Source organism: Zingiber officinale, chromosome 2A, assembly GCF_018446385.1.
Source record: "Zingiber officinale cultivar Zhangliang chromosome 2A, Zo_v1.1, whole genome shotgun sequence".
In the NCBI taxonomy this organism is placed as follows: Eukaryota; Viridiplantae; Streptophyta; class Magnoliopsida; order Zingiberales; family Zingiberaceae; genus Zingiber; species Zingiber officinale.
The window spans coordinates 21,797,528-21,817,167 of NC_055988.1; the positions used below are offsets into that span (position 1 = coordinate 21,797,528).

General features: G+C 34.4%; 1 protein-coding gene across 1 annotated transcript; it reads right to left on the bottom strand.

Annotated features, from left to right (window-relative positions):
- Positions 1-4,482: 4,482 nt before the first annotated feature.
- LOC122040924 (gamma-interferon-responsive lysosomal thiol protein-like) lies at positions 4,483-17,997 on the bottom strand. The gene is made up of 6 exons (XM_042600413.1): positions 17,687-17,997; positions 17,379-17,444; positions 16,343-16,483; positions 8,504-8,596; positions 4,811-5,006; positions 4,483-4,726 (listed from the first exon to the last, which is right to left on the bottom strand). Exons 1-5 carry the CDS (start codon positions 17,945-17,947, stop codon positions 4,824-4,826), a joined length of 744 nt encoding a protein of 247 aa, XP_042456347.1. The 5' UTR covers positions 17,948-17,997; the 3' UTR covers positions 4,483-4,726; positions 4,811-4,823.
- Positions 17,998-19,640: the final 1,643 nt, after the last annotated feature.

Consider the following 19,640-nt stretch of genomic DNA (forward strand, 5'->3'; position numbering starts at 1 on the left):
AATATAGCCTTGGCCCCAGAAGATATAAACAACAAGCATTCTTACAACAATACTTGTACACATCTCAGTTTTTGTTTAGCTTCTTATTTTCTATGCTTTCACTACTGTAAAGAGGCTTCTCAGCCTAAAGGAGAAACTAGTGCTACTCTATTTTTTGGATTAACAACCTCCCCGGTTGTAACCAAGTAAAACCTCTGAGCCTCTGCTTTTCAGTTTATTTATTATTTAATGCAAGTGTTCTTTAATTAAGTTATTTGTCCGAGAAAGATTCTTTTGTTTGATTTTGTACAGGGGCTATTCAACCCCTCTTCTAGTCGGCCGCCAATAGTCCTACAGCAGAGACTAAGTAAATCAAGTTGTTAGCATTGTGGTGTTCTCAGCTTCAAGTATCTACTATGAAGAAGAATCGAAGCGAACTATTCACCACCCCCCCCCCCCCCAGCTCTATCGATCCTAATACTATAAATATTTGTTGCACATAATAACTATGACTCTCACTCATTTCACTTTAAAACTCATCATTTCTTTTTTGTGTACAACTTCACCATTTGAGTTTTCATTGATCAATTTATCTTAATTTTGAGATGTTCATTCATATCAATATGGTATGCAACTAACTTATTATGTCTTTGATGACTCAGTGCTCTATTAAAATGGGTGATGAAATCCATTAATGAGTTCTTATTTGAGACATATTTCTTGAAAAAATATATGTGAGTCTTTAAATCTTTGACTACTTAACATTCTAGCACAAATACATGGATAAAATATACTGGCATCCATCTGTATTACAATTCATACATCAAAAATAACCAATCATTTTTCTCTAAGTTAGCACACTTAATTGTCTCTTCCCATGACTTCTCAAAGACATCAAATGTTGTAGAATTTGTAATGATATTCTTTATGCTTTGATAGTGATTTTGAAAAGTCAAAGGGTATAATTTTTGGGGGAATTTGTTCAATATGTACCATAAAGAATATCGATACACTATTTGAGGAAAAACTTGTATAATGACTTTTGTCATATTAGGGTCCTGATCAGTGATGATAACATTAGGGTCCTGTCATGTTTTGCTAAGGAATTTTAACACAATTAAAAGTAAGAGTGATCATGCAATGATTAACAGGAAAATGTATGGATAAAACTATAACACATATCAACATTCATAGAGAGAAGAAATTTGCAACACAAATAATACAATCTGATCGAAAACAATAGAACTGTGTTATCTGTCGATATAACATGGATCCAAAATAATAGAAAAAAAGCAAGAGTTATCATGTAATTTCTAAAAATGATTACCTTTTACTAGCAATGGAGCTTCGTCGTGGTGAGGGAGGGAGGGCGAAGGAGGGAAACCCTAGCTTTGGCGTGGCGAGTGAGGGCGGCTCAATGGAGGGTGTGGCGAGGGTCGACGTTGCATGTCGCGGCAAGAGTGGGAGGCGCGGGGAAACCCTAGCTTTGTTGCTACGAGTGAGGGAGGCTCGAGGGAGGGTGCAGCGAGAGTCGATGTCGCGGGTAGCTTCGAGCGCAATGAAGGAGGGTACGCATGGGAGGACCGAGATTCACAAGAGAGCAGGGAGAACGAGAGCTCGTTTGCTTCCGTCTGTGAATCCCTCGAAGAATCGTGGTGAGGAGAATCACGAGGGCGAGTGAAGACTAGGGCATTGGCGAGGAAAAGTTCATTCTATGAAAATAAAAAGGAAAAAAAATAGTGATGACGCGGCAAGAGAATCTATATATTCTGCCATTGGTTTTGGTTATCTTGTGAGAATATAAGACAACATGAATTCATGGGGTAATTGTTTGTTTGTGAGGATTTAAGAATATTATAGGCGTGTTACGGCGTCCACCAAAAACCAAAGAATTCAATTGAGTCACGTCGAATGATGTCATTTGTCTTCACTTGTTTGTTGATTAACATATATAATGCACATCTAATCTAATTATAATCTTAGGAGGACAAAGTAAAGAAGAAATCTAGTTTAATCTAGTGTAATCGACCATTGAATATTAAATTTCCACGTGTCATATGCTTTTCCTTTTTTCTTTTCTTGCTTTCTTTCTAGAGGTCTTTCTATCAGTGCACGGCTCAATCCCATAGATCAGCTCTTAGATAATTTGGAAGCACGAGGGGAGGGAAATACCTTACAATATACCATAGTTGGGATTCAAACAAGGAGTGTTTGAGAAGACTACCTGAGCACTTTATCGTTGTGCCATATCTCGGAGCACATAGAACTGTGTCAAAGTAAAAAAGAAAAAAAAGATTTACCAACAAGTTTGAGAAAAAATGTTGGTAGAAACAATGTTAGAATTGTAATCTAAGATTTCAACAAGATGGAGGATTGAATCATGATGAGACTGACACCATCAAGGATTGAATCATGATGAGACTGACATCGCCCCCGCGGGCTGGATCAACCGGTTAAGGCGTGGCATCCTTGCACAATGAGTCGTAGGGTCGAAGGTCTACGGACGTGCACTGGATGAATAATCTGGACCGGCTGTGTTAAATTCCGGAGACACCACGCTTTACCCGGGCCAGCATTCACCGCTGATTTACCTCCTCCTAGGATCGCTGTGGGGCCAGGCCTAGGGGGCCGCTGGGCGGCGGGACCCACCTTTTTGTACAATGATGAGACTGACACCACCAAAGCTCATCTAGAATCCATCTAATCCTTTTAATATACTCATGGCACCCGAGTTTGTGGCACCCGAGCTTCAAACTATTCCAAATGGATATAAAGTTGATATTTTTAAATAATTTCATTAAAAAATTAGATTCATCAAACTATATGCATAAACTTAATGATGTGAAACAAACTATCCTCTAAAAGGCTCTCAACCTTCTTAGTTTTCAGATTTTAGGAGGAAATAAATAAATCCTAGCTTTTTTATTATTATTATTATTATTATTATTATTATTATTGCCCTTACCGATGTAGCTGAATTTATACTTGGACAAATTTTACCATCAATGAGACATGATTCAATTTTAACTAGTACAAATACTGTTTCGAATTATCTCATATGTCTTATCTAAAAGATCATATGTTAAGACTTAAATAAGTCTTATGATTTATCCTCTTCTATAATGTATGGAATCATCCTAGAAGGACAGATAAGATCACGACTTTATTTATTTTTACCACCAATGATATATTTATTATTCATGTGTTCGTACATAATATCAGTTAACAAATAATGATTTTCTTAATTAATTTATCATTTCTATCAAACCAAATATATCCTAGTTAAATTTATTAAACCAAAAATACATTAGTTAAAATTTATTAAACAAATATACACTAGTGAAAATTTCCCCAACGAATACTATATTTATTAAAATTTCACCTACGTTTGTAAGTTGATTATTTTATTTATTTTAACTTTAAATTTGTAATGTAATGTAATCTCGATTATAAAATGTAATGAAGTTTTATAATCTGAATTACAAAACAAATACTATATAATTCGATTACATTACGAGGTCACTGTTTAACTAAAAATTGAATACCGAATATACCCTTAGTCAGCCTACCGACCGTCGCCCGCTCACCGGCTGCCGCCAATCACCGATTGTCGACGGTCGGTCGTCGATCACCGATCGTCGCCCGTTGGTCGCCGCCGGTCGTCGATCAACACCCGCCGCCTCCGGTCGTCGGTCGTCGGTCGGCGCCTACCGCCGCCACCGTCGATCGACACCCGCCGCCGCCGCCGTCGATCGGCGCCCGTCGCCGCCAGTCGTCAATCACCAGCCGCCATTCGACACCACCGCCGATCACCGACTGGCCGACATCGATCACCGGACACAAGCTCCGATAGAAGTGCGACGACTGTCGATAGAAATCGCAGGATATTTTTATCATTTTATAATAATATAAATTACATTCCTTATAAAAAATAATAAATATGAAACAAAAAAAATAAAATCCTTTTTTAATTAAATATTATATATATATTATATTACCAAATGTAATAATATAATCAAAATTACATTACAAATGTAATTCAGCCTAGATGATAAAAGAGTAATGACTACCATATTAGTTGCAGACTTATAATAAATGCAATACATCAGTGGAAGATATAATCGCTGAGAACAATTAATATTTAATCTAATATTTATATCAAACTTAAACACAATTTTTAAACAAACTATAAAAAAAATAACCCAGCACACAATTCCAGCTATACGAAATTCCAATGGAACCTTATTTTTTATAAAAGACTATTTTCAAAATTCAAAAACATGATATTTTAATTACAAAATAATAATTTTAATTTTAAAATCATGCCCAACTATAAATTATTTTAAAATCATGCCGGGCCTAAGTATGAACCATTGACATAATAATAAAATGACGACGCTGCTAGTCTGGATAACTTTGTAATATAGTTAGAAAAAAACATATAAGATTAAAAATAATTTCAACCCACAAATTATTAACTATTTTTTTAAAACAGATCCACCAGAAAGCTGGGAGTTCAATTGAGGGCTTTTTTATGTTATATATTGTATAGCTACACTTTACAGAAAACGAAATTCAAGGCAAATAATGTTAATAACAATAATGGATTGGAATACCATGGGGGAGAAAAAAAGGATACACAAGTTAATCAATTAACAGCATAGGATTTTATCATGTCTGGTATATAATTCTTTGCTACATATTTAAGTTGGAGTCCAAAATGTGCAGCAACAGTAGCGTTTATCACCTAGTAACAAAATAAAACGTAAAGCTTTTCATATACAACTAAGATAATTGTTTCAGATGGAGGAAAGAGGTGTTTACTATTTACCTATTAAGCAAACCTAGGCTGCAGTTCTTATCATCCTTTCATTGTTTAGGGCCCTGGATGAAATGTTATCAACAAAGGAGACGTGGACTTGAGTTCTGGCATTCTGTCGGTTGGTGATGAGGGATGTTTCGGTGCAGGCGTTTGGAGTTTCGCCGGTATAAGCTTGGCAGATGTAGGCTTCGACATCTTCATATTCCTGAGGTAGAAAATGCATATTGTACACAAATTGAAAGTATAAATGCGCTGAAATCATGTGATAAAGGGCTTTTTTTGTAAGGATGAGATCACCACAATAACTTATGCAATAGTTTCCGAATGCAGAGACAACGTACTTGAAAAAGAATGTAAGAATCAATATCGCTGAATGGCATGAGGATTCTTGTTGATGCCAGTTTCTTGCATAGAGTACTGAAATTTTTAATTATCTTGATCGTCTATTAGATCATGCAAAAATTACAAGTCCCAAAGTTCATACATTCTTTTTTACTTTTTCTCTACATTTGTCTTGTGAAGGATCATGGCAGAATACCAAGTGGTTGCCAAATGCATGCATATGGAAGGGCCCAATAGAAGTGATAAGAAGATAAGGGATGAAATTATGCTATTATTAGGTGTGCTTGTTGTGCCTTCTTGCTAGGTGAAGCCTCCTCACCTCGGCTACAAAAGGTGCCTTGGGTTTGGCTAGGTTGAGCCCTATTAAGCAAAACTAGGTATCAAGAGAGCCTTATTAAGCAAAATTACAGGTATGAAGAGAGTCTTATTAAGAAATTGGCGAGATCAAGTGATTTCATATTGGATATAATTATTGGCATTGCTGAGAACTAGAGGATTAATCAACTAGAATTAAGAGTTGGAGATGAAAATGCTTAATAGGAGGTCCAATGTTTCTTCATGATAAATGATAAAAGGCACTAATGCAACAAAGTTTGAAAACATCTTTTAAGGCAAGAGGAAAAAAAAATCAATAGATCCGAGTGATAAAAGGTTAAAAAGCCAATAATGGGGAAATTATCCGAGAAGCTTTGTGGAATATCCAAAGATTGTTAGATGGGCTCCGTGTGTACAACTTCAAATAAGGAGCAGCATAGATGCAGGGTGATCAATGGCAATCCACATGCTCCTACCTAGTGCCCCATCTGGTGCCCCAAGACTAGCTAGTGCACCTTTCTATGTTTTGGACAGGGATGATTTGATTCTGATCATTAAGTCTCGACATGCAATTGACTTGGACGTATCAAGAGATCTAAATAGTATAATGTACTTTACGACATTGTAGCAAGTTTATCACCCTCTAGCCAACTGGGCATCCCGTGGGGACAAATATACCTTATGACATTAAACAAGTAAAATGTAGTTCTAAAAAGACATTAAACATGGAGGGAGGATTCAAAAGGAGTACCCTTCATGATCCAATAGTAGTACATAATTCAATCAATGATCCACCAAATGGAATAGGTTGTCGGGCTTGTGGATCATTCGGATTTCACGATTGCCATGGCAATGGATCTAGCTGAAGTGAAGACTTATAAGAATCTCAAATAGTGTAGGTAGTAGATGAAATTCTACATTATTAATGACTAAATAAAATTAGCCAAGGATGATAACTTGTTCATTTGCATTATTATATACACTATTGACGAATTTCCAAAGGCACTCTAGAATTTTCCAACTTCATGCCTCATACTTAGTTTTGCTCAATTTACAAAGCAAAACTAACTTTCTTGTTGTTTAAATATTCTAATGATCAACAGGTGGTGATTGTAGAAAAATATTTGAGATGATTCATGAGAGTAAGACGTGCAACTAGATTTTTTTTCCTTAACTAGAAATAAGCCATCAATGACTTCTGCCCGAAAACTTCTTAATGACCCAAATTAATATTCAAAATCTCAAATCGTGCCAAAATTTTGATCTTTGATTGGAGTAATATTGTTTCAGTATCGTGACAACATTCCGACACATGTGCTAGAGATGGACTGAATGTTAAGAGAGGAAAGAGATGGAACATAGAAATGAGACATTGTCTATGCCAAGTGGTATCGAATTTCGGTTTGACCATTTTGTTCAACACAATTCGAGATTCAAACTATATATTCCACATGAGACTCTCCACCAACATGACACGATTTGGGCCATTGAAGAGTTTTGGCTCATCCTCACTCATTTCAAACTAAAAATAAAATAAACTAGGAATATATCTTGCTCTTATGAATTTAATGGTATGGATATATCTTTCCAAAAAGAGCATGTTTTGACAATCAAAGTAATTAAAAAAGGGAGGGGATCATTAATCAAATTAAGGGCATTTTGGATATATGCTAAGAGAAGTTGCATTGTTTGGCAATTTGAAAGTACAGACATGAGGTTGGAAAACTCAAAAGTAGGTATGCTTTGTGAAATTTGTTTAAAGTATGAAATGAAGAAACTTTTGCAATATGTCAAACATTATAATGAGAACCGCCAAACTGGTTGAACAATAAATAGATGATTTTTTTATTACTAAAAACTAAACATATACTCTTAATCAAATTTTATATATCTGCTACTCAACATATATATATATATATATCGGTGCAACCTGTGATGATTTTATTTAAGAATGTGAAATATGTACATAACATTAATTCAGATGTAAACGAAAAGTTATGGCATCCTTCAATTGTATGAACCAAAACAAGAAATTGTTTATCAGCCATCCCAAATTCTGAATAAAGTTAGTTAACAGTGTGCTAGAGGAAGAGGTGAACTTGCTCCAACGATTTGCTAACTTTTGGTTGTGCAATTGGTCAAGAGATGGTGCTTTTTCAAGTACAGAGGGTGTAGATGACATGAGTAGGTCCTAATCCCCAAGAGGCATAAATTCAGTTGAAAAACTTTGAGGTGAATTCTTCATGTCAGTGTTACAACACAAAATAGCTATCCAGTATTAGATTACTAGGATGGGCAGAAAGAGAAAGAGCTTTCTTGTTTCTCTTTGATGGAGTAGTAACCATCTGAAGGTTTTAAATACTGGCATGTCTGATGCAGGTGACTTAGATCCAGCCTAGGCTGATTGTTTTATAGGCCAAACTAACAGAGAAGAATCGCTGAAATCCTGTGACTGTCAGAAGGCAACATTTGCATGAGAAGCCTGGAAGTTATCCAATAAATGGAGTAGTTCTGTCAACCGCAAGAAGAAAGACAATAGATCCCAGCAGTTGGAGCTGTCAACAAACTGAAACATTGGAGAATGAAAAGAGGACTTGGGAATTTTTCAAGAAGATGGAGTTACCATCTCTATCTTGGTATATATTTTCTTGAAATAGATGAGTCTATGGGAGGTAGATGGAGGGGAGAATTATACAACAGCTTTTCTTTTCTACGTCAAGAAAAACTGAATCTGAATATTAAGATGATGTCCTAATTACTCCACAATTCCAATGAAAAAATATATATCTTCTGGAACTTTGAAATAATGGACTGTGTGAAATTATATTGAAGTCCAACTCAAATATGGTTACTGGAGTTAAGAACCAAATATTCACATGTAACACCAAAATTTAAGCTAGACAAATAACACAAAAAATGTTCATGCAAATTGCAGCTTCAAAATCATTTCTCTTCTACTTGAATAAAGTGATGTAATCTAAGTAACAAGGGTATCTTTCCTCAAATTCAGAAAATGTCAAGTACTTAAAGCATTGCAGAGCTAACCTCATATAGTGGCTGTCCATTCACTACCACCCAAGGAACATAGGTGTGAGGGGGTTCTAAAGCATCTGTTTTTGCAGCATACTCTAACTCAAGCTGTTAAAAAAATAATAATAATAGATGCGCCAATCCATAAATTTGAGCAGATAGAAAAAATCCAAGCAGTATGCATAGAATAAACCAGGCACTTTAGATAGCCAACAATGAATTTTAAAATATTTGATAATTTAATAAAACAACAAATGAACTATTTTTTCTCATGTCTCGCACATCCCCCAACTATATAAAGTGCACCGCAGAACCCTATTACCGATTGAACATTATTTCCTCCACTTCAATTAGCTGCTAGAGCTCTTCTCCCCACAACACTACCACTTTGTCACGCCAAAATACCACAACGCAATTGTAGCTAAAAATACCCACAGGTAGCATACTGCCATAACCAGATACTATAACTACCAAGGTTTGAAGTGCCGTTCCGTGCCGCCCGGCACGGACGGTTTTTACCGTTCCGCCGGGCGGCCGAAACCGGCACGGGAGGCGTCCCCGTCTCGGTGGCGCCGGAGGAGACGCGGGACGCCTCCTTCGGCGCCGGAGGAGACGCGGGATGCCTCCGGCGGCGTCCCGCGACGCCTTCGGCACAGAAGGCGTTGTGCGCGACGCCTTCTGCGGCGCCAAAAGCGTCCGGCAGGGTCGCCGGACGCTCTAGCGAGCCTTCCGGCGCCGCCGGAGGCGTCCGGCGACGCTTCCAGCATCGCCGGACGCCCCCGCGAGATCGATCGCGGGCGGGCGCGATCTCGTGTACGCCGTTTTTTTTTTTTTCTGTTTTTAATAATTATTTATTTTATTTTATTAATTTAAACAATTCCTAAGGAGGATGGGTAGAGGATATGTGATATTTCAAAGAGGCTTTTATAAACCTAGTTAAATTATTCTAATAAAATATATAAAAAATATATTTAAAAGTAAAATAAATTAAATAAATTTTATTAATTAATATACTGAAAAAATAATATTTTAAATTTCATTTAAAAATTTTAAAAAATATATAATAATTCTTATTTATATTCTAATATATTTTTATTATTTTAAATTTCATTTAAATTTTAAAAAAATCTAAAAAAAATTTAAAAATTCTAATAAATTATATTTGTATTCTGTTTTTTTTTTTAATTTTTTACTTGATATTTTTTACTATTTAAAATATATATTATTTAATTAATAATTAATTAAATGAATAAATAGTTAATTTATATAATTATTATTAATATAAAATAATATCTTGTATTATTATTATTATTATTATTATTATTATAGATACTTCCATTTTAATTTGAATTATTGATATATCAATTCTATTTAAATAAAATTATTTTAATTATTTTTTCTAACAATATTAAATTATTCAATAATTGAGAACTTATAATAAATCAATATACAACTTATTTTTATATACACAATAAACATATTTATCTTATCATTATTATAGATAAATAAAAAATACCGAAACTATATCGGCACGGCACGATACGATACCGAAACCGTATCGTTCCGGCCTGAGACCGAAACCTCAGCACAGGTCGAAATTTTAAACCATGATAACTACAATAAATTTGCAACAGTATCTGTGGTGTTAAAGGTGTACTAATTAAAAAAAAAAACTATGGATGAAGCCTGAAATGAGTTGTGCATTGTTCATGTACTCATTCTGAGAGGACCAATGACTGTTATGCACAAATATAACTATCATTCTGCTGCTATAGCTATTGTTCCTCACACATATAGTAATCCCATACTATTGTCACTATAACTTTTCAGATCATTTAATAAGAGCAATGATTAAAATTTCATACGGGACTAGAACAACAAGGTTTTGATACAATATCATGTGATGCCTGCATGAGTATTTGCTCCAATATGTCTTGGGGTCAATTCTTAGCTTGTGCAAATTGCCTCGTTAGGTGTTGACCTCTCCTGTGCAACAGGTCGCTGTGCTCAAGAAAAATATGGTCGCTTGTTCTAAGGCAAAATATCCCCCGTAATTTACCAACTTGAATCTTGTCATGGGGTAGACGATACTAGGCCATCACCTTTTGCTCCAATATCATATGTTTCGGTATTTTTTTCTTTTTAAATATAAGTATATATTAATTACAAAATATTGTTATTAATATTTGATTGCTATAAATGCTCACTATTAATTTTATGTTTAGGTGTTGACTATTGAGTTTATATTTCAATATTATCTTATGTCTATGAAATATTTGACATTTTGCAGCAACTAATAGTAAGGAATAAATTTAAAATTTATATTATTATTAATGAACATAATAAAATAATTTTAAACTTCGAGTCCGAGAACTAGCGTCTAGAATGGTCATGAAGATTAGTCTTTAACTTCATTGTCACAAATTTGAAGAATTGATGTTTATGGATATTGTTTATCAGGACACTCCTTTTGCTATTGATCAATACCAAAGTTTTAAGACCTCAAATATTGATAAGTTTTAATTCAAAGGGTGTTGCAATTTTATAAGTTCGATGTGAAACATTATATTTAGGTTTAAACTATATTTTAACTAAATTTAAAATTTTCAAATTTAAGATCTTATAAAATAACATTTAAAATTGAAAAATTGTCTTCTTAAAATAAATTAAGAAGGCTAGTTCAAACATATTTTGCTCTATTTAAAATTTAAATAAATAAAATTTATATATATAGGATAGACTAGTCCGAACATATTTAATTAAGCTAATTGTATTTTTATAAGATTAGGAATTATTTAATTATTATTTTTCTTTCTTACCTTCCCATTCCCCACAGCCCTACACACCCCATATGTCGCACCTCTTGCCACCTGCAACCACCTACCATCCAGGCTCCACCCCATCAGCACACACACACCATCAATCGCCACTCGCAATCACCCATGACCCGAACCACCCTTCCCATTTGCTACAACCCTGCACATTCTGCATGTCGTGCCCCACCACCCGTAGTCGCTCGTCATTGCAATCAGCAACGACTCACTATCGCGCACCATGTTAAACCCCCATCACGTCCACTGATTGTAATAACACTCGTCCCGATGCCCTATCTCTTGGTAACTTCCTGTCCTCTTTCAATCTGTCTTCTATATTTCTTTTACCCTCTCTTCCCAACTTCTATGCCACTATAATATCAACTGTTTCACATGCCAATCTATACCGATAGGCACGAATCAGCAATTCAAATGTTGAATAAGAGTGATATCCATAATCCTTGATTGCCTCAAGATCCACTTGCCTTGTCACTACATCTCCATTATGGCATCTCTGATACCTGCTAGGTCACATGGGCTAACTAACTCAAGAATATTCACTCATGATATCTACCAATAAGTTATTTTAATATCCTATAAGTTATATTCTCTCTAATACCTGCTAGGTCACATGGACTGTACCAACCAAATATCCCAATATTTTAATTAATCAAATTTTTTATAAATTGTATCTTTCAGAATCAGCACATGAAAGTAATGATTTCCATGGGAGATCAGTCTAATGCAATATTCCATATCAGGATCTACCAGCATCTGCCCATCCTACATTTCTAGCATAAGTCACCCATCCATCAATCGAATGAAACTTATTTTTTAGAGTCCCATTTTTCCCATTGTGAGTGAAGCATCACGGTGTTTTGTAATTGCGGTCTTTCATGTATTCAAAATCTTTGATCCGGAAATAAAAAAGCAGTTTGGTTGAGATCAAATGTTGCAATCTGTGATAACATCTTTAAAGAGGAAAGTACTTTTACTTTGTCAGACTCATGGACTTATCTGTCAGAAAACTTGTGCTCCCCCATCCCAATAAAAATGAAGTTGTTAAACACAAGATCAGTCATCTACCTAAGTTGCTGCTATTATGACATTTGAAATGCATGTTATGGAGGGCGATATTGCTCTACCCTTTTGCTTTTGCATTAATTAAGCACTATTGTTCAGTTTTGCTGGTTAGACTCTCGTTCTTCTACTTATGCCAGACCGGTTCTCCTTTTCAATATTCTACGTTTCTGTAGTTGTCTTCATTTTTTGGGACTAGCTCATGATTAATAAAGTCCTTCCTTCATCCATTGTGCGGTCCATGAGGGTATTCTTGAATTCAAAAGTACTCTTAAGGATATATTAGGAATTGTTGTATGGAATAGAGTAGAATCATAGTTGGCAGAATCAGTCAATCCAATCAAGATCAACCGAGTTGGATCGGCCTCAGCCAATGCCACTCCAATTTCATCCAAGAAATCGGACACCCCTCCAAGAGTAACAAATCTGAATTAATTAAGATCAAACTAATACAAACTTCAATATTATTAATTGATAAGAGAAAAATCAACTGAATCAAGACAAAATCATTCAATTCGGCCAATTTCTCCAATGGTGAGAAAGATTGGAGGCAGATACACCATATTGGCACCTATTCTCAGTTAATCTCGAGGAGGAAGTCAGTGGTGGCCTCTGCCTCATCTTCTTCAAGGTGCAAGCGTTCTCAAGGAAGAAGGCATCATGCAGAGAGGCCGGAGGTGGATCATAGCAGAGTTGGCACACCTATTTTAGGCATTCTCAAGGCAAAAAAGGGCTTCTTCTTCTAGTGCTTTGGGTGTTCTCAAGGAATCGTGAGGAAGACTAGAATGCACTCTCTGATTTCTGTATCATATGTATGTGACTTTGTGCCTATGTCTTCCATCCCTAATCTCAAGGTATTTTCTTTTTATTAATTAATTGACATTTTTAATTATGAATAGTTTAAAATTAAAGTATATAATTATGTATTAAGTTAGTGTATTGCTTATTAAACTTAAGTTAATAGAATTAGCAATATAATTAATTAACAAATAATTTAAATTATAACTTTAATTAATATTATTAATTTAAAGTATTAAATAGTCATTAATAGTTGATTATTAATTTATTTCTTTATAATTTTTTTTTTTTGAATTTTTATAATCTTTTTACCAATTTTGATATCACTTTTCTTGCTAATCTAATATAATAGCTACTTAGATTTTCTAAATTTTCGATACTGACAATATTGCCGCCCTTAATAGAATGGACAACAATTCCAACTTGATTTAGTACACATATACACTTCTCGTTCAATTGTAAACCAAATAAACAACCCTTTCCTCACAAATAAGATTGTTAAACAGACATTTGATTGTGGTGCACGACACAATTCACCTCTAGATATGAAATCACTAGCTCAAAAGACTTTTCAATGGAGTTTCCAAAATCGATATTGATATCAACACCAAACATTGGTTGGTGGGTTCAAAATCATCATGAAAAAAAACTTAGACATCATTTTGAATAATATAATATTATTATTAGATTAACAATAATAATATAGTATCAATCAAGTAAATATTCAATGATTTCTATCATTATTTATAGTAAAAGAATCAAATATTCACTGTAATAATTGAATATATTTGATAGATAATATGATAATATAAATGATATTATTATAAATATTAATCAAGTAAATAATTAATTGTTTACATTGATTATATAATCAATAAAGTGAATTTGTTGATTGGGGTCAAATCAGTGCCTCATTTATCGAGCTTTAGTTTTCTCCTCCTTGGTATGAGAAATGTTTAATAGTTCAAGTGAGATCGATAATAAATCATCAAAAAAAAATCATAGATTCCAATAAATCTTTAACAATTCATTCAATGTTTAGCAAGATCATTGTGACTTCTCTAGCAACATTGGGTACATGACTAAGATACAGGGCCAAAATAGATTGGCTCTTGCTAATCCCAATGGAGATCAACTAAGTTTGACAATCATTATTAGAATATTAAAGAACATTTTCTGAGTTAGAGTAACGAAAGTTTAATGCCAATGATAGACATTACTTGAGTAACACTTGATGTCGTTTTAGTGAAAAAAAATCAATGACAAGCCAATGCGCAAGCAATACCAATAGATGAAAGAGGCCTCATCTTCTAGTAACGAGGAACCCTTTCCATTCTAGCAGCAAGGATCATGTGGAAGGACCTTAAAGATTAGCAGTCGAGTTGATACATATATTTAATATTTGATCAAGGACAGAGACCAAGAAGATATAAGATAGGGGGTTTGGATCAACTTGTTTACACACTAATGCAAATTTGTCACATGCTTAGGTTCAATACTCTCACCTTCCACTTACTATTACATCTAGTAGTTTTCTCTGCCACCTTGACCTTGCTAAACCTTTGACATTTGTTCTAGCCCTTGTTAGAGATAAATTTATCATGTACAATGGAAGAAAACAACAAGTAGTTTGCCTCCCTATTTATTCTATTAACAAATGACAAAGTCTTGCAATAAAGTAGCAACTATTAAATGGAATCTTATGTAGTCAATTAGGGGTGCGACGTGGACCAGACTAACTGGACAGGTCAAATTGGCACGATACGAAATGCAATAGATAAATTCAATTGATTTAAAATTTAAATTTTAAACTTTTAAAAGTTGTGTTAATTTTTTTAAAATGTTTGTTATAGTTAAGCCTTGTCAAACTTGCTCTTTGAGGGATCCCCATGTGATAACGTTCTTTGATTTAATATAATTTTCTTTTGCTTTGTGAGATTATGTTTTTTGTATGTGACATCCTTCTTGGTGCTACATCAAGTGGTATTTGAGCTCCTCTCTATTGCAAAGTTGCAAGCCCACCTCTTGTCACAAAAAATCCCGCAAAGTGCTTGCACACCTCTTGAACAACACCAATCCATCCATGATTTGAAATCTCGTACCAAGCTGGGCAAAACGGTCGAAGCGTATCGTTCCAGTGAATCACCAAAATTCAATACTATTCAGACACCAAAGTTCAAATTGTTGTTTGTTGACAGAATATTCTACCAATTTGTTATGGATGGATGATAAGGTTCCATATATAAGATCATTCCAAGTTCTACATCAATAGACCAAATGGATTGAACGAAACAAACCGGACTAATTGGACTATTTGAGTGATATCAAATAACTAAACGGAATGGGCAAATTGAGAGAACTTGGCTGGTGAAAACCAAGTAGGCTAGGAGGGTCCAACGAACAAGATGAGTTAAATAGGTAATGCAAACCCAATGGATTAGCTAGAAAAAAATGAGGTAAACAAATTAGGCAAACCATGTAGACTAACTATGCTAAATTAGATGGAATAAATCAAACGAATTAACCAAGGGCAAACGTAGAATTAGAAAAGAAAAGCCTCTACCACAACCCAGCATTCAAAATTCTGCTTCTAGCTATCACAAGGATGAGAAGTTTCACCCCTCTCAAGCACTTCAGTAACATCAACAAAATTATAATAAGAAATTTTATTCAAATTTTTACTCAACTTGTTTTAAATGTTAGTAAAAGCTCAATCCTAATGCACACATCCTCTACCAGAAGAAAGAAATTTTACCGGTACCATATAGTGAAAAGGTTGTTCGTCTGACTAGAACTAATCGTATGAAGCAACCTTAAAATGTGTCACAAGGCACACCCACAAAATACAAAGAAAAATAGCTAAAGATTAATTCCTACCCCTAAAATAATATATTAGGACACATATCTGCTTTTTAATTTCAGTTCATTGGACAGTAAAAAAAAAAGGAAACACATCATATTATGAGAAATACATGTGACCAATGTCATTATGCCTTCACAATGTTAAAAGATTGGTGCTTTCAGAAGTTATATTTGTAATCAACTCAACTAATTTATTTGCATGTTCCATAAATTAATAAAATGCATCATTGCAAAGTTATTCAAATGACTATTTACTCATATAGAAACTTTTGTTTTGCCTAATAAATAGTTGTATGCTCACCTTTTTCCCGTAATCATTGTCATAGCACTCCAAGACTGCAAGCGAATCAAGCCCAGTCTTGGAAAAACAGGACCCCCACTCAAGGTATTTGTGCTTCAAAGCCAGGTCCTCAACACAATAGATGAAACTGAAATGTTCATTCTGTATAAGAAAATCAAATTATTAGCTGCAAGGAAATATAAAAAAAAATATAACAGAGAGAATGGTCTGTGCTACAGTTTTCAAAAATTGTCTGCATTTAGAATAAAAACTATATATTATCAAAATCAGACTTCCATAACTTTTTCTATCAAGTGTAAAACTGTAAATCTAAAGAATGTTGAATTTGTTACTTTTCACACTACGAATGAGAGCAAGATGCATGCTGACTACCATTTAACTAATCTAATTTTTTTATTTTGACGAAATTAACTAGAGCAATCAAAGTACTGAAGGAAATACAAGCCAAAAGTAAAAAATGGCACATGCCACTATGAGACCAATGGATAGATTAATTATTGAACCTCAAAAACATGCCATTACAAGATAGAAAGAAGGCAAAACATAATATGGAAATGCATGATCACACATGAGAACCATGTTTTCTACTAGACAGCATGTAGCAAGACTGCATTTTTTCTGAAAGGTCCCATCATGCTTTGCTTGGCATTTTATTTTTACATCAATGAGCACCAAAACAGTAAGTAGATAGCAGAGTCATATATGCATCAGTTCTTTCCACCAGTTATAATTTGCAAGAGTAAATTGTACTATGAGATAAAATTTCAGTACACTAGCTAGTGTATCATGATTTATATAGGGCATAAAGTTTCCATCCATTGTATGTGCTGATCTAGGAGCAACACTCATGTTACATCGTAAAAATGCTCTTATGATAGCACTGTGCAAATAAGAGTTAAAGGTTAATCCCAATTACGCCAACAGTTTACTCAGGTCCATTCTGACAATCCAAACTAGTCAAAATCGTAAACATCTTAGCTCAGAAGACCATATTAGATTAATCTGAGGAAAAAAGGAACTGCAGCGTTAAAATTACCAAATCAGGCCAGGTAGCAATGGCGCATGCTTCAACAGTGTTCAGTAAGCACTCATAGGGACCGTGCTGCAAAGAAATACAAAGTCAGCAACCTTCTTTTTCTAACAGTATATCATTAGTGCACATCAAATTCACAAGCATAAAATTAAGCTCTAAAACAAGCTTTCAAAAACCTGATTACCTGTCATCACACAAACCGTTTTCACTATGTTCAATTACTGAAACAGAAATCCTAGAGTGCAAGGAACTAGAAAAGAATACAAATCCGTTCGGCATAAGGAATTGATCGGAGGACGGAAATAGAAGACCTGGCAGGAGATGGTTCCGTTTCGGATCCTGGCGTTCCCGTAGGGAACGAGTTCGAGGTCAACGATAGAGATGAGGCCGTTTTCAAAGATCTTGGCTAGGTAGTTGACTATGAAGTTGGCGCTGTAAGGGCACAGGGTCTCGTAGTAGAGGGCCACCGAAACTTTGGAAGCTGAATCCGAGGACGCGACAGCGGCAGAGGTGGTGCGATACGAGACGGAGAGGACGAAGAAGGAAAGGAGAAGCAAGCGAAAGGAAGCCATGACAGGAGCAGTAGCGGAAGGGGAGATCGGGATCGGGATCGGTATGGAGGTCCAATTTGTAATTAATTAAATCAAATTATTTTCTAATTTTAAAATTAAAAAAAAATCCTGAAAGAGAATGTTTTTCTTTATTTATTTTTCAAAAGTCTAAATTGTTTGGAAAAGCGATGGATGGACTCTCATTTATGAAATTGATGGACGACAATAATTTCAGAAAAATAAATAAACAAATACAATAATTTTACAGGTTCGTGATTTTTTAATTAAAAATAAAGATTATTATTTATAGTTTATCAAGCTATTTGATAAATAACTCCATTAATCGCAACTAAAAGTATATTATTTTTTTTATTTTCATAATTTTAATTATTCCAGTTATTAGTCTAACTTCTTTAATAAATAAAGTAACTATTTAAAATTTATTAAGTTCATTTTTTTAAATTAAAAATATTTGTTTTTTATTTTTTTTCTCAGTCACTTCGCCTACTTTACTAAATAGTTTGAGACAAAATTGATAAATTAAGTTGTTTTCATAGACGAGGATGTCTTTCTTCGCAAATTATAGCGACATGATTTAGTGTTTTTTTTATCACTCAACCAGTAATGATGAAGAAGTTTTGCCACCAAGGCCTGTGCAGTTGTTAGCCCTCTAACTGCAGATCCTATGAATCCAGAGTCAAGACGGAATTTTTCCTCCAATAAATAAATAAATAACTGACTTGAGAAAATAAATCGTCTAGATACATTGTATCCTGACTTATCCTGATCAATAAAATTATTTTATAAAATTAAATCAGTCGTATCCAGAATTAATCAATTTAAAAATTGAATATGCTCTATCAACAAAAACAAATAAAATAAGTCAGGATTGAATCATATGAAATATCTTGGGTCATTTCGCGTTTATTATCTTTTGTTTGTTTACTATTGTGTTTATTTTCTACGGTGCAAACTAGCATTGCACTATCAAATAGGCAATTGACACAAGCAACTTCAGTCTAGTTGACTCAAGTTAGACTATAAAACTTTTGTACTTGAGCAACAAGTGAACAATTGACTATGGGGGCAACCTGATTAATCAATTGACTCAATAACAACACACAACACCGGTCGATTGATTTTGTTTAGCCTCAAGTTATTTCATCAATTTCGATCCAAATCACCTACTCCCTAGTTGAGTATGCACCTAAGTAGCCCCTGCGAATGCAACGGCATATGTCTTTTTAGTTTTTCAAATACCTAAGAATCAAATTTCAATTTCGGTAAATTAATAAATGATTTTTTCTTAATAGATGGTTGATCTAAAATACTAGAATGATGGGTCATCCGCTACGAGTGCTTCTAATTTACTTTGATGATTGGTTTAAAATTTTCATAGGATCAAGCCAATCGCCCCTAAGATTAGTTGGCGTAAGTTGAATACCTAGTGTTTGTTAGAAGATTGTTGGTATAATCATCATCGGTCAAGTTGACCAGTTGGACTAAGTTCGAATAGATTCAAGCTTAAGTTTTGATGTTTGGACAATATGTAAAAAAAAGATCAAGTATGTCAAAGTTGACTGGATACTTAATTGGAAAGTCCTAACGGGAAGTTAAGCAAAGGAAAGTTCTAACTGGAGGTTAGACAAAGTAAAATTCTAACTGCGATTAGGTAAGGAAAAGTCCTAGCTGAGATTAGACAGGATGGAAGTTT